This window comes from Drosophila subobscura, chromosome U (genome assembly GCF_008121235.1).
Source record: "Drosophila subobscura isolate 14011-0131.10 chromosome U, UCBerk_Dsub_1.0, whole genome shotgun sequence".
NCBI lineage: Eukaryota > Metazoa > Arthropoda > Insecta > Diptera > Drosophilidae > Drosophila > Drosophila subobscura.
This window is the reverse complement of record NC_048534.1, coordinates 10,227,310-10,242,605: the sequence shown is the minus strand read 5'-3', so window position 1 is coordinate 10,242,605 and position 15,296 is coordinate 10,227,310. Positions and strand designations below refer to the sequence as shown.

General features: G+C 41.8%; 1 protein-coding gene across 1 annotated transcript in view; it reads right to left on the bottom strand.

The window, feature by feature from the left end:
- Nucleotides 1-3,088: 3,088 nt before the first annotated feature.
- The window catches only part of LOC117901564 (zinc finger protein chinmo), a 45,683-nt gene continuing 33,475 nt past the window's right edge, over nt 3,089-15,296 (bottom strand). The window contains 5 exon segments of the mRNA XM_034812361.1: nt 3,089-5,249; nt 5,315-5,462; nt 5,524-6,341; nt 6,401-6,618; nt 10,992-11,566. Of these exon segments, the coding sequence (XP_034668252.1) occupies nt 4,047-5,249; nt 5,315-5,462; nt 5,524-6,341; nt 6,401-6,618; nt 10,992-11,109 (2,505 nt within the window). The 5' untranslated portion in view covers nt 11,110-11,566 and the 3' untranslated portion in view covers nt 3,089-4,046.

Below are 15,296 nucleotides of genomic sequence, written 5' to 3'. Positions count from 1 at the left end.
CCTTAAATAATTTCTTTGTATTTTTGTTTATAGTAAGATTATATAGAATTACGTGTGGTTTTTCATGCCTCATTTAGTTGCTTTGCCGAAATTGATGTATACAAATGATCTTAATCCTGGTCGTACTCGTATCGCTCTCTACACATACTCGTACTCGTACATAGTAAAATTTGTTTGTGGATACATACTCATATTTCCGTATAATTAGATTTGTTAGCCAAAAGTATATTCTTGTAGGTTTTACATTTAATGCTTAATTTTTTGTGTGTGTGTTCTAGCGCATATTTACATTTACATTAAAAACATGGACTCCAAAGGAAAATCTGTGGGTGTTGTTGTGGATATTACAACCGAATTTTTGTTCAATTAGCCAAAAAGTTTTCCAGTGTGCGTGTTTTTTGTAGGTGTCACCATTTTACAAAAAGAAGAATAAAATGAAATGAAAATTTGTATAAAATAAGATAGGTATTCATTACTTCGTTACTGCGCAGTCTATGGCCTTTGAGGTAGTTCAGTTTACTATTGCAGTTCGATCTGGTTTTTGGTTTCCCATTATAGCTATTGTGTGTGTGTGTCGCTGTGTGTTGGTGTTGCGTGTGTCTTTTGCATTTAAAATTAATTATCGTTAATCGCATGTAATAATAATCGAACTAAAAACTAAAGCTTTCCTTGATAGCATCTTCAATTACAACAAAATAGTTTGTGTGTTTCCACCATACATTCATTCCATGGAAACCGAATTCAGAATCATAATCATAATAATAATAATCGTAAAATTAGTCGAAACAAGGTTTAAAAAACACAAAGAGGTAGGTTGCTTCCTGAGGTATATGAGTTCCTGAGTTTGATTACAGTCTAATTTCAAAACGAAAACGAAGACCGAACCTAAAAACTAAACTAAAAAATAATCTTAAATTATCCGTATCTGGTATTTTAATATGGTTAATCATAAAACCCCTGAATATTAAATATTGTTTGTTTGATTGATTCACTGACTGACTGATTTGATTGATTGGTTGATTGATGGGTTGGATCCTGTACCAGTCCCTGCTTGGAGGCCCATCAACGTACTTAAAAATAAAATGTAATTCAGACTCCAGCGAACGTTGACGGGTATCCCCTTTCCAGGACTGGCATTAGGACTGTCAATGGTTGTGTTTGTCTGTGTGTGTGAGGGGTCAGCAAAGAGGTAGTTTTGGTTTAAAAATATTGCCAAGTTTCAATTGTATAATATTGCTATTGTTTCTGTCTCTATTCTCAACACGAATGCAAAGGTTGAAATTCGAGTGGGTTTTCTCATCTCTAAGCGGGGGGAATAATGCATAATTTGCATAAAACGATCAAAAGAACTAAATGAAAATAAACCTTTACTTCATTTTTGCAACTTCAAAACGATATCACAGAACAAACTGGGTGTCGGTTAAGTAAGAACTATTTTAATATTTTAACTTTACTTAAAAAATTCGGATAGCCCGAAAAGAGCTTCCTGCATGCGTGGGCGTGGGTGTGGGGGCTGTTTTGTATTTTGTTTGTTGTTTCTTTTTGTATGTGTGTATTGTGTGGTTCAACAGTTAATATATTTAAAATATTCAACATTTTGGCTATTATTTTGTTAGCTTTACTATGGAGTTGCCTGGCTGGTTATCAGAGTGGACATCCTGTAGTTATCAGGGGACTTCCTGCTATTGCCTGCTATGGAAATTCAGTTAGCTTGTCTCAAAATCAAATAAAAACCCTTCTCTATAAGATCTCTTTATCTGTTGGCGAGCCTAAGTGTTCCTACATATGCGCTTAGTACTGTATATGCTATAACTATGTATATCTAGGCTACAACTGAGGCCACACACATATGTATATGCTACAGATGCATATTGATAAATGTATTTACAGGTGTTGTCCGCTTTCTCTGGCGGACTATTATTTTCTTCAATGTTTCCCATTTTGGGTTTTCTTTCAATCTTTGCTTACAACAAATGTTTCTCTTTTTTTGTTAGTTATTTTACAGCTTGTTCTTTGTGGGTTTTTGTAGCGGTGGGGGGCGGTTTAGATTTCGATTTTAACCCCCCAACCCTTTGATGTAGCCTTCCAAAATTATAAGAGCCGAAAAGAAGTGAATTTTGAATTTTTGTTTGGTTGAATTTTCGTTTGTATGAAAAATGTTTTCCAAAGGTGTGCCAAAAGTTGTTTTTGATTTTGAATTTTGTCATGCTGTAGATTTTTGCTTTGCTGTTTTCTGTTTTGTTGCTTGTTGCGTTGAAAGTTTTTGAGAACGTTTTTGAGTGGTTGCTGCTGAATCTTTTTGTTTTGTTTCATTTCGTTAATCACTTGGCTAGAATTATTCAATTTAAAAAATAATTACATTTACTTTACGTTTCTTTGCTATTTGTTTTTTCGTCTATCATTCCTCCGACATCGTTATATATATTCTTTGTTTTATAAAATTTCACTAGTAGTCATTTAATTATATATTCTTATATAGGCACCCAATTTACCAATTGTTTTTTTTTTCTTCTCTTCTTATTACTTTCTTAAGAAACTTTTAAATTGAATTTTGGTTTAAGATAAATGGTTTTGAAAATTTTGAGGCCTAAAATTTATTTGAAAAACTCAAGAAATTCAAAAAAATAATAAAGTTATAAAACAAAAATAATATTTTCTCCATTTAAAGCAAATCTTTCACTGGTTTTAAGCAGAGGTCCGGGGATGCTTGTCCCTCATGTGGACGGCTTTCAACACACACATCCCGACTGTATATCTCGTTTGCCTTTTCGTATTATTAATTTAATAAAATTATTTACAAAAAACTTGGACAAACGGCAGTGTGGAAGTGCGGTAATCCTGCTGCATCCCACGGGTTCCTCCACAGTTATCTTCCCTAGGTATTTATCATCGTTTCGTTTCGCTTTGCTATTTTGTATTTTGTTTCTTTTTTTTTTGTTTATACTATTTAATTATTGCAGGTACTTGTGGTTGCGGTTTTGTTGTTGCTATTGTTGCTTTGTAGTTTGCTTATTTTGTTTGTTTGTTTTGTTGCAGCTATTTTGTAATAGTTTTTTTTTATAGGTTTCTGTTAAATTCAGTTTTTAAATTATTTTAGCTTTTCGTTTCGTTTGATTTGAGGCAACTTGCAGTTTGTGTTGTGTGTTTTGTTTTTACTATAGGAAATCAAAAATATCAATCCGATCCGATCGACTCTTTCAACACACACGAATAAAACAAATATTTGAACTATTTGTCTCAATATTCATTCTGTCTACATTTGAGGCTGTACCAGTCAAAAACGTTCAAACTTTTTGCATTCACTATTTTTGTGTGTGTTTTTTTTTTAAGTTTTAATTATTTTGCAGATTTTGCAGTTGGTTTTTTGTTTTGTTTTGCGAGTTTCTCTTTTCTTTGATTAGCACCCTGAAAACAATTTTTCAGCCGGATTGCAGTTGTTATAGTTTATTCTGTTCGGTTTTTAGTTTAGTGTTTCGGTTTATCTGTGGTTTGCTTTGTAGTTTCTGTTACAAATCTCTTGTTTTGATTCTGGTTCTGGTTCTGGTTTAATGCTCGTGCTACGAGACTCTGTTTCTGTGTCTGTTCTGATCTGATCTGATTTTTGTTTTAGTTTGTTTCATTTTTGGTTGATTCTTTTCTAAAACATATTTTTGTAATGAAAAATTCTGCAAAAAGTTGGACATCAAATACTGCCTTCTGTTCGTGTGTGTATGTGTTGTGTGTGTGTGTGCGTGAGAGAGATGTATGTGTGTGTGTGTAATGTGTTTTGTTGTTGTCATAAATCTTATGAAATATTAGTAATTCTTTGTTTTTTGTTTAATTAGTTTGCCCTGAGCCTCTGTGGGGGCCAGGGACTTGGTTGCTTGGTGGTTGTTGGTCTCCGAGGGCAACAGCAGTTGCAACAGTAGTCATCTGTTTCTTCTCCGATCGCGTAAATCATTTGTAAATCACTCTCCTTTATGCTTCATCCTTCGTTCATCGTTTGTCAATTCTTAACCTAAATCTAAGCAGCTTCTTTGGGGGGGGGGCTTGGCTTCTTCTCCTTCTTACTGCTCCACATTGACCTTGGGCGTGGAGGTCAATATGGGCGTCTCGTTGGGCGGTATAATGTGTGGGGGGCTGGTGGTGGGCGTGTGTGGCATTCGATTGTAGACCTCTGGCTCCGGCTCGGACATGTGCAGATGATCGGGTTCCTCCTCATCCTCAGTGTCCGACAGGGGCTCTATCTTCGGCTCCACCACAACGAGCTCGGAGCCAGGCTGTGGCTCTGGCGCGGACTCGTCCACCTCCATGGTACGCTCGAGGCTGACTTCGCTGGCCTCGGCATCGCTGCCGCTGCCACCGTCGCTGGTGCCCGTTGTGGTGTTGGTGGTTGTGGTGGTGTGTGTGGTGTTCGCCGTTGTGTTCATAGCCTCTGCTTCGGCCTCAGCCTCGGCCCGTTGGGCCTGCTCGACGGCCATCGCCGCCTTGATCTGCTGAGCCAGCTCGTGGTGCATCTTCTGTTGCTGCTGCTCGTAGCTGAACGGCGGCTCAGTGCCCGCTGAGCCGCTCGTGTGTATTGTGTGTGCCCCAGACGCCTGTGATGGCGCCATCTCCATCTCCTCGCTGCCCCCTCCTACCGCTTCGGGTACTGCGGCCATCGCATCCCGCCGCTGCATGCACTTCTCTAGTGCCATTTTGAGTGATTTACGTTTACGCTGCTTTGCCGCCTCCTTGTGGGCGCTCATGACTACTGCTGCCGCTGCTGTTGCGGCCGCTTCCTATGGTGAGTGATTGGCGGCCGCCGCTGCAGCCGCCGCTGCCGCCACATGGGCAGGCGCAATGGTCGCCCCAGCCGCCAGTCCAATCTCCTGCTTGTGCTCCCGTGCAATATGCCGCCGCACCGTGTTGTTCCTGGTGAAGGTGCGCTCGCAGAACGGACAGGGCACACGTATGCCCTGATGGCGCTGACGAATGTGGGCGCGCAGGTTCGTCTCGTAGCCGTACAGCCGATCGCAGTACAGACACTTCAGCTTCTTGCCGTCCGCCGTGTTCACGCTGTTCTTGTTGTTCATCTTGGTGGCATTCCACACGTTCAGCATGTCGGCCGGTGCGATCGATGCGGCCAGATTACCCGACAGCGATCCATCCGCATTCTTGAGGTTCTCCAGCAGGGCATTCGGTGTGGTCGATGAGGTATTGGAGTTCGGCGGCGGTGGCGGGGAGTAATTTGAGTTCTCCAGCTTCACGCGCAGATCCTCAGCTCCATTCTGCATGGTTTGGGGTGGGGTAAAATGGTTTAATCAAGGTAATTCTTTCTGTTTTTTACACTTACATCTGTTGACTCATCCATGAGCTCGCGATCATCATCGTTGGCATCGTTGGCACTGCCATTGTTACGCTCCGATTTGACGATGCGTTCCAGCCCACTGTTGGCATTGCCGTTGCCGGCTGTGGTGCTGGGACTGTGGTTTTCATAGCGACTACAGGAGGAGAAAGAAACAGTTAATAAATGGTTCAAAGCTTAGTTGTTTGTTAACCCACCTCGACTGTGGCGATGCTCTTTCCGAGTGCATTGTATCCGCTTCGGTGGGCGCCGTCGATGAGGCACTGGACGATGGACGATGGTACGGTGGCTTGTTGATCGGGCTGGGACACTCGGAGGATGAGTTCTTGGAGCCATCGCGCAGCACAGAGCCGCGCAGCTCCTGCTCGGCATACGGACTGCGCAGGGCACGCTTGCGCAGCGGCTCATAGGAGATGGGTCTGTACATGGGCGGCACATGTGTGTAGCCCATGGTGGAGGATGAGCTGCTGCCCGGATGCATCATCGAGTCGCACTCCTGCTTCAAGCTGCCGGTCGATCCGCCCAGATGAAGAGCGGCGCCAGCACCGCTGCCCAGGCTAATGGGTCCATTGTTGCCACCCACTCCATTGCCACCGTTTCCGCCAGTTCCGGATCCAGCACTCATTGGTCCATGGCCAGTTGCTGTGCCACCGATAATGTTGCCACCGGCACTGCCACAACGATCCAGTGCATTCGCACTGGCCGCCAAAGCGCTCAATCCGCTAGCCGCCACACTGGCAGCGGCTGCCATGCCACCGGCAGCGGCCATGCCACTGAGGGCACCGGCCAGACTCAAGCCATTGCCATTGCCCAGGCCACCGGGAATGGAGTTCACGCCGGAGCCACTGCCCAGGTTAATGCCTGCTCCTCCGCCCGGCACAATGCTGCTGCCACTGAGGCTGTTGCGCATGCTGCGTCGCCCCGTGGGCGAATCTAACGGCGAGCTGTCGCCCATGTGCTGCTGTTGGGCCTGCTGTGCGGCCAGACGACCGGTCTCTGTGGATAGTCCCTTAACCTAATCGAATGCATAACATTAAAAGCAAATCAGAACTGGGAAATCTCTTCACAACTCACCTGCAAGCTCTCTGCGGACTTGAGGAAACTGTTGAGTGCCTCCTGGGACACGTGCACCTCGCCCTTGTACATGAACTCCAGTAGAGCGGCCATATTATCGGGCGTTGTGGCCTCCAGTATGATGACGCACTGGCCATTGGTGGGCGTGTTCTCGAACAGATCGGCAAACTTCTTCGAGCAGGCAGCCAATATAAGTTTGTGTGCTTTGAATACTGCGCCTGTAATATATAGAGAAATGCGATAATAAGAATGTTAGCAAAGACTGTTTATAGCGGCTCAAGTGATTGTTAGGTATTAAATCGATATGAATGTGCGGTCACACCTAACGGAGTGGAGGAGAAGTAATTGTCATAGAATACACTTAAAAGAGACTTAAAGAGAACGCGTGCATATTAATACGCTGTAATACACTAAAATAATAAACTGTTCTTCCTTTGTGCTGTATTTCCACTTTCCATTTCGCGAAATTCTTCGCTTAAAGCATCTCAACCGGCACTAAGGAGCAAGTAGCCAACAGGTGGCGCCGAAAACGCTAACTAAGACCTTGAACTCGTAAAAAAAATCATGTCAAATATATGTACATATATACTAAGGAGTAGTACTCCACCCACCCACACATTTGCATTCACATGCACGAAGGGAGCCCCACACACACACACACATAAACACGTAGCACAATAAAAAGCGAAAAGCAAGCAAATGATTTCCTTGCTCTTGACTACACACAAACACACACAATGAGCATTTCCCACCCCCACCAAGTCGCTCTTTCGCTTACATTATGTATACATATATACATACATATATAGCACTTCTCCCTTTCTCTCTATCTTTGGCGCTGAGTTATTATTCAACATCAATGTCGCCTTGGTCTTGCGCTTGCTCTTGGCTTTGGCTATCTTTTGTGTGTCCTGGATTCTGGCTGACTTTACCTGGCAACTGAGCAGAGCGCTCCCCCCAGTCACTCCAAAATAAGTACATTTTGATGTGCTCTCAGCGTGAGAGAGAGTGAGTGAGAGATATTTTCTACGAGTTGTTTTGTGTGGTAGATGGAATCTTTTTTCACGCTTTTCTTTTGGGTGCCAAGAAGGAGGAGGGTCTGAAAGTTATGTGTCGCTCCTTTATGGGGCACTTGTTGTGCTGCCAGCGAGCATTACTTAGGCCAAATTGAAGTGACACTCGCACAGCGGTGGCTGGCTGCCTGGCTGCCTGAGATACTCCACTAAAGATAACTGAAATTGTATTTACCGCCAACATTGCTCATAAATATATTTCAAGTTTGACACTTTTCGTAATTTGAGGCAACAGCAGCTGCTTCCCACCAAGTAGCAAGTACAAATGTGCATTAAACATTTCTTTTGCTCGGGGGCCTATCAAGGTGCAGTCCCTGTCGGACTATTTCTATATAGATTTTAACAGAAATTGTGCGCCTTCAGTTCCAAATTCTCAGATGATAAGAGCAATTGATAACAAACGAGTATTTCGTGAGGCACAAGACACATGAAAACAAAACACCATCAAGGTCATATGCCGCCGCACTGCACGAGCTTTGGAAATCATTCTCGGAAGTAGGGATGGGTGCGGGCTTGGGTGACAGTTGGGTTATGGGTAGAGTGGAGAACAGTTTAGTGTCTCTATTATTTGCTTGAAATTATTCCCCCTCTAGTAGGAAATGATTCAGTAAAAAGCAGCAGCCAAGTCGTCACTCATTAGCACGCAAAAAAACTGCTACCTATACGCGTTGATTATATAATATTCGGTGGATTAATACTACGCAAATTGCATTTCAGCAGACACCACACACTCCACACTCCACACACTTGTTTACCCTCAGCAGAGAAAAATATATACAAGTTTTATTTTGTTGTTTTCTACGTTCTCATGATTATGTTTCTGCCTTCGTTTTTTTTGTGGCTGTTTTTGTTTTTGGTGTTGCTTGATTTTCTAACACTTGATACAACAGAAATTGGGTCACAATCGCCACAAAAGAAAACGCAAAAGCCCCAATACACACGCACACATATATCTCTGTGTATACAGATAGGTGTACCGTTATGCCTGTATGCTCTGGCCTTGATAAAGAAATGTCATATAATAATGTGTGTATCAAATAATTTCGGTTCCCTGTTTTTCTCTCTTTTTCGCACTTTTGCTTTGCGCTGTTCGATCCCATCGATCCCCCCTCGCCCGTTCTACCCGATCCCCGTCCGATTAATGGGCGAGTGTTTACGGGTGCGAATAATCATTGTAGTATTCCTCTACAATTTGTTTTGATTTGGGTGCTTTTTTTATACTCGCATGCATTTTGGCAATAACATTCGCACAAAGCACTCGAAATATGGTCAGTTGTTCATTTCTAATCTAATCGGATGCTTCGTGGCTTACGCAATGAACACACGTGGTTGGCTGCTCCCAAAGAAGTTTTGACAAATTTCGATGGAGAGATGAAATATAATATTCTAAAATTTGTTGCACAAATTAATTAATGTCCCTGCTCTCCACACACCTTAATAAAGTACAAACAAATCTTCAAAAATATATTTTTGCTCAGCTGAAAATCAACCCCTGAAAGGCGAAAACTCCCACCAGGCAGCAGCCCGCCCACAAAACACATGGCCCAAGGCCAAGCAAATGTTCATTTGGGTAAAAATGCTCATTTCTCAAGTGCTAAACATGCTACCCAGACCCCAAGAAGCAGAACCCAAAATCCATGCCATCCTTTTGTAATCGAAAAAGTGTAAAACAAAAACAAAAATATCAAAAAATGTGCACATGAATATTAAAAACAATAAAAAACATACGTTATTTGCTTTTGTTTTCACAGACGGCCAAATATTTAATGCTTCATTTCGAAATGGACAAAAGGGAACGGAGATCCATGAGCCAGGATCCAGAGACAAATCAAACATAACAAATGCAGATTTTGGATGGACTGCCAGCCAGCCAGCCAGCCAGCCACCCAAGCCACCAAAGAAATATTAAAAACCACAATTAAAAGCAGGAAAACCAAAGGGTTTCACATCCTGTGTGGGTTGTGTGTGTTCGGGTTCGGGTTGGGTTGGCAAATTTTAATCAAAAGTAGTACCACTTCGATTGATATGAATGACAACGGCAACTCACACAGAGAGAGCGTAGAGAGAGAATTTGGGAGTTTATAAAGGGGTTTCAGGATTTGTCTAAGCTTTTTTTTTTTTTTTGCCATTGGGGGTAGCTGTCTGCGTATGTCTCTCCCAAAGCCCAAACCGCCACGCATAATCCCCAGCCAGCGACTGTTGTTCCCACTCATTCAATCAATGCTAAAAATCTATACTTCCCCATCATGAGTAATGTCTGCCAGGGCTTTAAAGAGCCGAAAAACTCTTTGGTGTAAAATTTAAAATCGTTTGAAGGCCAAGGAATACATAAGCATAAAACAAAAACATAAAACACAAAATCCTACATAATAATCATAAAAGTAAGCCAAGACGACGGACAGACACACCCAGAACAAAAACGGGCCAAGAAGGGAAATATTTAAACCCAAATCAAAGGAGAGCGACACGGAAAGAAAAGGAAGGTTAACAAGGGTCCCAAAAGGCACAGGCACAAGGCCCCAACACACACAAACAAAACTCACAAAGGAACCCCAAAAATAACTGACCTCAGTCAAAGCCAAATAAATATATGTACAAAATATATTTATACATAAACGGAATATAGAGATTTTCACGTTCTACATAGGCCGGCCGGTCTGTCTTCGGTCCCGCATTTATTTGCCATTTAATAAGCCAGCATAAAAACTGTAGTAAAAGGCCGTAAATGAACTAGTAGACAGAACCCCCAGACATTCAGCAACAGGATCCTGACAGGCAGACAAGGACGAGACGGAGACCGAGACGGAGACAAACCATAAAAGCTACTTCGCGCGTCGCCATCAAACAAACCCGCAAAGAACAAGAAAAAAATATACAAATGGAATCAATGTCTGGTGGCTTATTAGCCCAAGAAGAAAAAAAAAAGAAAAGAAAATTGTACAAGAGCCGGGTGGGAAAATGCGGAATAACTCAATACGATGTGCCGCATTCTGTTTATCTTTACGTTCCAAGGGTCTCCCACATCCCTCTGTGCTTATATGATGATTATTACACATGTGCCTTTGCTTATGTGAGGAGTATTACAGCTGCGCAAAGGACAATTTATTGGTTACATCAGGCACATAAGCAGGATAGGGAATTCTTTCTTTGCTTGAAGTTGGGTGGTAGCTTAAGAAATGTGGGAAAATATATTCCTCAAAGTGGTTTATGCATGTTAAATAGTTTTGCTGTTGCTTGAGCTGATAAATCATTGAAATGCTCACTAAAAAATGTCATCATCATCGTTCAGCATTTGCTGTCAAAATTTTAAAGAATTGATTGAATTTATTTTTAATAATTTCTACAAACAAAATTGTGCAAATTTGCGTTTCAGTCTTTTAATTTACTTGCCGTTTTAGAGCGACTTTATGATTGTTACCTTTCTGCAAAGCTACATAAATCCTTCTCCCAAGAATATTATATAACACTCCCAATATTTTCTTTAAATAGCAACTAAAATTCTTGTGTGCAAAACTTACCATCGCAGGATAGTGTGACATCGGCGAGTAGATCCGATTTGAATAGATTTGAGAATGTTATTGCCAAATTGGAGGAATAACTGTTCCACTTGAGGCAGAACTGCTGCTGTGGATCCATGTTGACGCCAGTTGTGCCTCCGTTGTTCCGTTAAGTTCCGATATCGTTCTGGGCCGTATTCCTATCCGGCTTATCCTTGTTGTCTTCGCTCTGTTTCAGGATAAGGATTGGAGTTGCAGAGGCGCCAGAGCGACTGTTGTAAATGATTGTTGATTGTTGATTTGTGCGCAGTGGGCGCGTTGTTGTTGATTTGTTGATTTATTTGTTTTAGTGTTGCCAAAATGGAATTTCGTGGAATTTTGTGGCTGCCAGCCGTCGTGCATGAACGCACTCGACTCGTGTGACCGCCGCAAATCCTTAGCCAAAGGGAATTTTGCAATTGTTTTCTTAAATGTTTTGTGTGTTATTTCCGTTCCGCTGGTAATCGTTGCTGATAATTATTGATGAGGGGGAAAACCGATATATAAATTCAACAAATTACGAATAACACAGATCACAGGTCCGAACACGACAAATGCTGCAACGAGAATGGAAGCAAATGGATTCTGATTAGTTTTTTGGTTAGAATAAAGCAAACTTCGAACGCAGCGCCTGCTATTCAGATATATTCAGATTCAGAAATTAATCTATCGAATGTTGCAATGTTGCAAAGGTTTATGCTCAAAAGTCCCAGTAGTTCCTGGAATAGTGTTCAAACTCAAACTCAAACTCAAATTTCCAAATGCATCGCATTTGTGTTGGTAACTCTATCTCTGTGGCCTGCAGCATTTCCTCTGCCCAACCAATTTATTAGAAATTAATCGAGCATTTAGAAAGGCACAAGCGATACCAGGCCAAAAAAAAAGAAGATATACGATTCAATTCTGGGAATTTTCGACCACTCAAATATGCCGCCGTCCGCAGGTTCAGCCTCAGCCTCAGCCACAGCCACAGCCTCTCAGCATCTCAGCCTCAAGTTTTGATGCAACGCAGAAAGAGAACTTTCTGATTTGCTGATTCTGGAAGTGACTCCGGGTACGCTCCCTCCCCTCCTTCGACTCTCGTCTACGGTTTCTGCTGCCTCCTCGCGTTGCGTGCTCGATTCCTGCCATGCCACCAATTCCTGGAAACTGCAGGTGACGTTCCGTTCCTTTCCCTTCCCTTTCCTTTCCTTTCCTTTCCCTTTCCGTTCTGTTCTCTTTGCCGCATCGCATCGTTGCATGGGATGCGTTTGTTTTCTCCGAATTTGTTTAATCGTTAGAAAAATGCGGCTCCGCCAAACTTTTGTGGAAGCCACAAATTTCTTCTTCGCTCCCCGCCCGCCCTGACTCATTTTTGTGCCCCTTTTTCGGGGCAGAAATCAACGGTTTCGTTTCGAGCCCCGAGGCAACAGCAAACACCACACATTGAATGGCCAAAAGCAGCGAAAAAATACATATATAAATATCGGTAAAAAGCTATTAAGGAATTCCTGGGAAGTTTGCAGTTTTTGAGACTCCTCCGCTCCAGCAACTGGAATTCACTGGAGCAGCAGGGAGTGGCTAAAAGGCTGCTCTGCTGCCCTTGATGGCTAAGATGCTTTTGGTATAGTTTTTGGTAAGGGAAGAAATTGATCGAAGTAGCAATGAAGAAAGAGGTTCCAGGTTCAGGCACATGTTATGGGCACTTTTTATGGATACTTTCTTCGCTCTTTGATTATGTAAATTAACCAGATAACTTGAGCCATAACCAAGTAGCTCGAAAAGAGCTAAAAGCACAGCAAATATATTGCCAATAAGTAACTGAAATAAACCTGCAAATGCCATAGATCCAAGATCTACAAACCCCTCATCATCCAGCACCCTTAAGCCCCTTAATTACTTCCCTTTCCAGCGCTCACCCTACTGTTCCATCCCTACTCTTCCATCTTCCCCATTTACAGAGTAAAAAACTTCCCCAATTGCTTTTGCACTTGGCCGAAGCTTCCTTTAATAGTTCCACTTGTGCACAACTGTACTTTTACGACCATTTCTGCTGCTCGTTTCTAGTTCTTGTGTTTTCCATTGTTGTATTTGTTGTATACGCAATGGAAATTTACGCAGCTGCATTTGAAATGCTTTTTCAATTACACAAAATGCTCAACAGAGAGCAACAGAGCAGCAACAACAAAGAGCCTTTTCGAATATAAAGGAGGAAAAAGTCCAAAGCCAAAGCCGACAAAAATAGATCAAAAATTGCGTATAACCATCTCGTTTGCACTCATTCGGCACACACATACACAGATACACATACAACGCACCTGAATGAAGAAGTTTCAAGGCGAAATCATAGCTCAGGTATCTGGTAACCTATCTGCTGTGCCTCACCTCTGCCTCTGTCCCTGCCACCAGAACAACAACATCCCAAAGACATCCACGATGCGATGTGCGAAATGTACAAGAAAAACAACGCGTAAATCCTTTTCACTAACACAAACACAAACACATTCTCATTCTTATGAGGAGCTTCTCTATAAAGCTGTGTTCCTGGAACGACGACACGCACACAATGAAATGAAAGCAACTTTTTTGCTTAAGGACTTTTGGAATGGGCATCGGAAATCGGGTATCGGCCTGGGGAGGGTTTGCTGATCTCCGCTCTAAAAGCAAACGCATTTTGGGTAGCAAATTGCGCATTAAATGAGAGCAAAATGCAATTGAAATCATTAAGGGAGGGAACTATCGAAGGCTGAGAAAGTGTTTAGCAGAGAGAAGATTTGTTGTTGGAAGGAGCATAATCCAGAGTAAATTTAGTAATCCATTACTCAGATATTGATCTCTGTTTGGTTACCAAAACGAAACTAGAACCTACACAAAATGATTACATAAAATTATATCTACTATTGCCCATACGTTGTAATTATTTATCTATTGTTATTGTAATAATAACCCATCTATAACTTATCATGCGTTGAACTCATTTAAATCTCTTTTACAAGCTCGTTTCAATGTGTTCTTCATGGCTTCGCTTCCTTGCTAAAAGCTTCTAGAACATTCCATGCAGATACACACTCACGTCTGCTGTTTCACTGCCAAAATGCGGGAATAAATCCCATTCAAAGGAGTAGAATATTCTCTTGCCACATCCAAAAGTTGCAAATGCAAGAACTGTCAACGGCAGAATTCGCCAAATGTTAAGGGTTACAGAGAACTTTTGAGCTGAGACAATTGTTATATTAATACATGGAAAAAGTAGTCTTTTCTTCCTTGAAGTCATTGCCTTCTTCTCCATCTATAAGACTTCTCTAAGGTTGTTCCAACTGCATTGCATTGATCTGCTCTACCATAAAAAATTATATTCATGGACAAAGTAATGTAATCCACTGATGTGGAGTGTATTAAGACAAACAAGTTCTTGCGCTTGATTGCTCTTGAAACATCCATTCCATCCACATCCAAACAAATCAAATCTCAAAATTAACGCATAGCAAAACATCATGGAAATGTTATCACAAAAATACAAAACACACTCCACTATTTCATTTATATACGAGTCTGTTTGCTTGTATATATTTTGTTGCTGCTGCCACGAGTATTTCAACTAATTGACCTTGTGCACTATTTAGACGCAAATGTCCATTCAATTCCGTGATTCATATTTGGTTTTGTTTGTTTTCGCATCGATTCATTTGAGTGCAGTTTGGCAGCATGGCAGCAAGTGGTTGTGTGGCTACATCCACGAATACGAACAGATACATTTGAGTCTATTCGTCTATTTTTGACATTCTTATTGTTGCTGTTATTTGATTTTAATGGCAATTAATTCCGACAAATGACGCAGTTGATTATGAATGTGAGCTGCCGTCTCATTCTCTCCCTTCTCTCGCAGTTTATTTGGTGTTTGATACTACGAATGAAGTGTCAGAGAATGCAATCTTGAACACTCCATACAAGAATCCCTTACCCAAACACATAACACGTAGATAATTCTCGAGCATACTCTTTTTCAGCATTCAACTGTGCAGTTGAGAGAGGAAAAGTTCCTTAAATGCACGTCAGATATTATTCACTAAGAAGAATATTTATTCTAGTCCGCTTCTGCAGCAGTCAGCTGCTCGACTTCCACCCTGATGCATTTCGTTGCATCTGCAACCGTTCCAATATCCTTTGAAATGTCAAACCCAGTGCCCTATTTTAATACCAATAACCAAAACAGAAAGTGAATTTTCTGCAGCAGTCAACTGCAGCTCCGCTCCATTGATACGTTTTGATCACTCCACCATAATCCACCCAATTTGAATGTCAATCCAA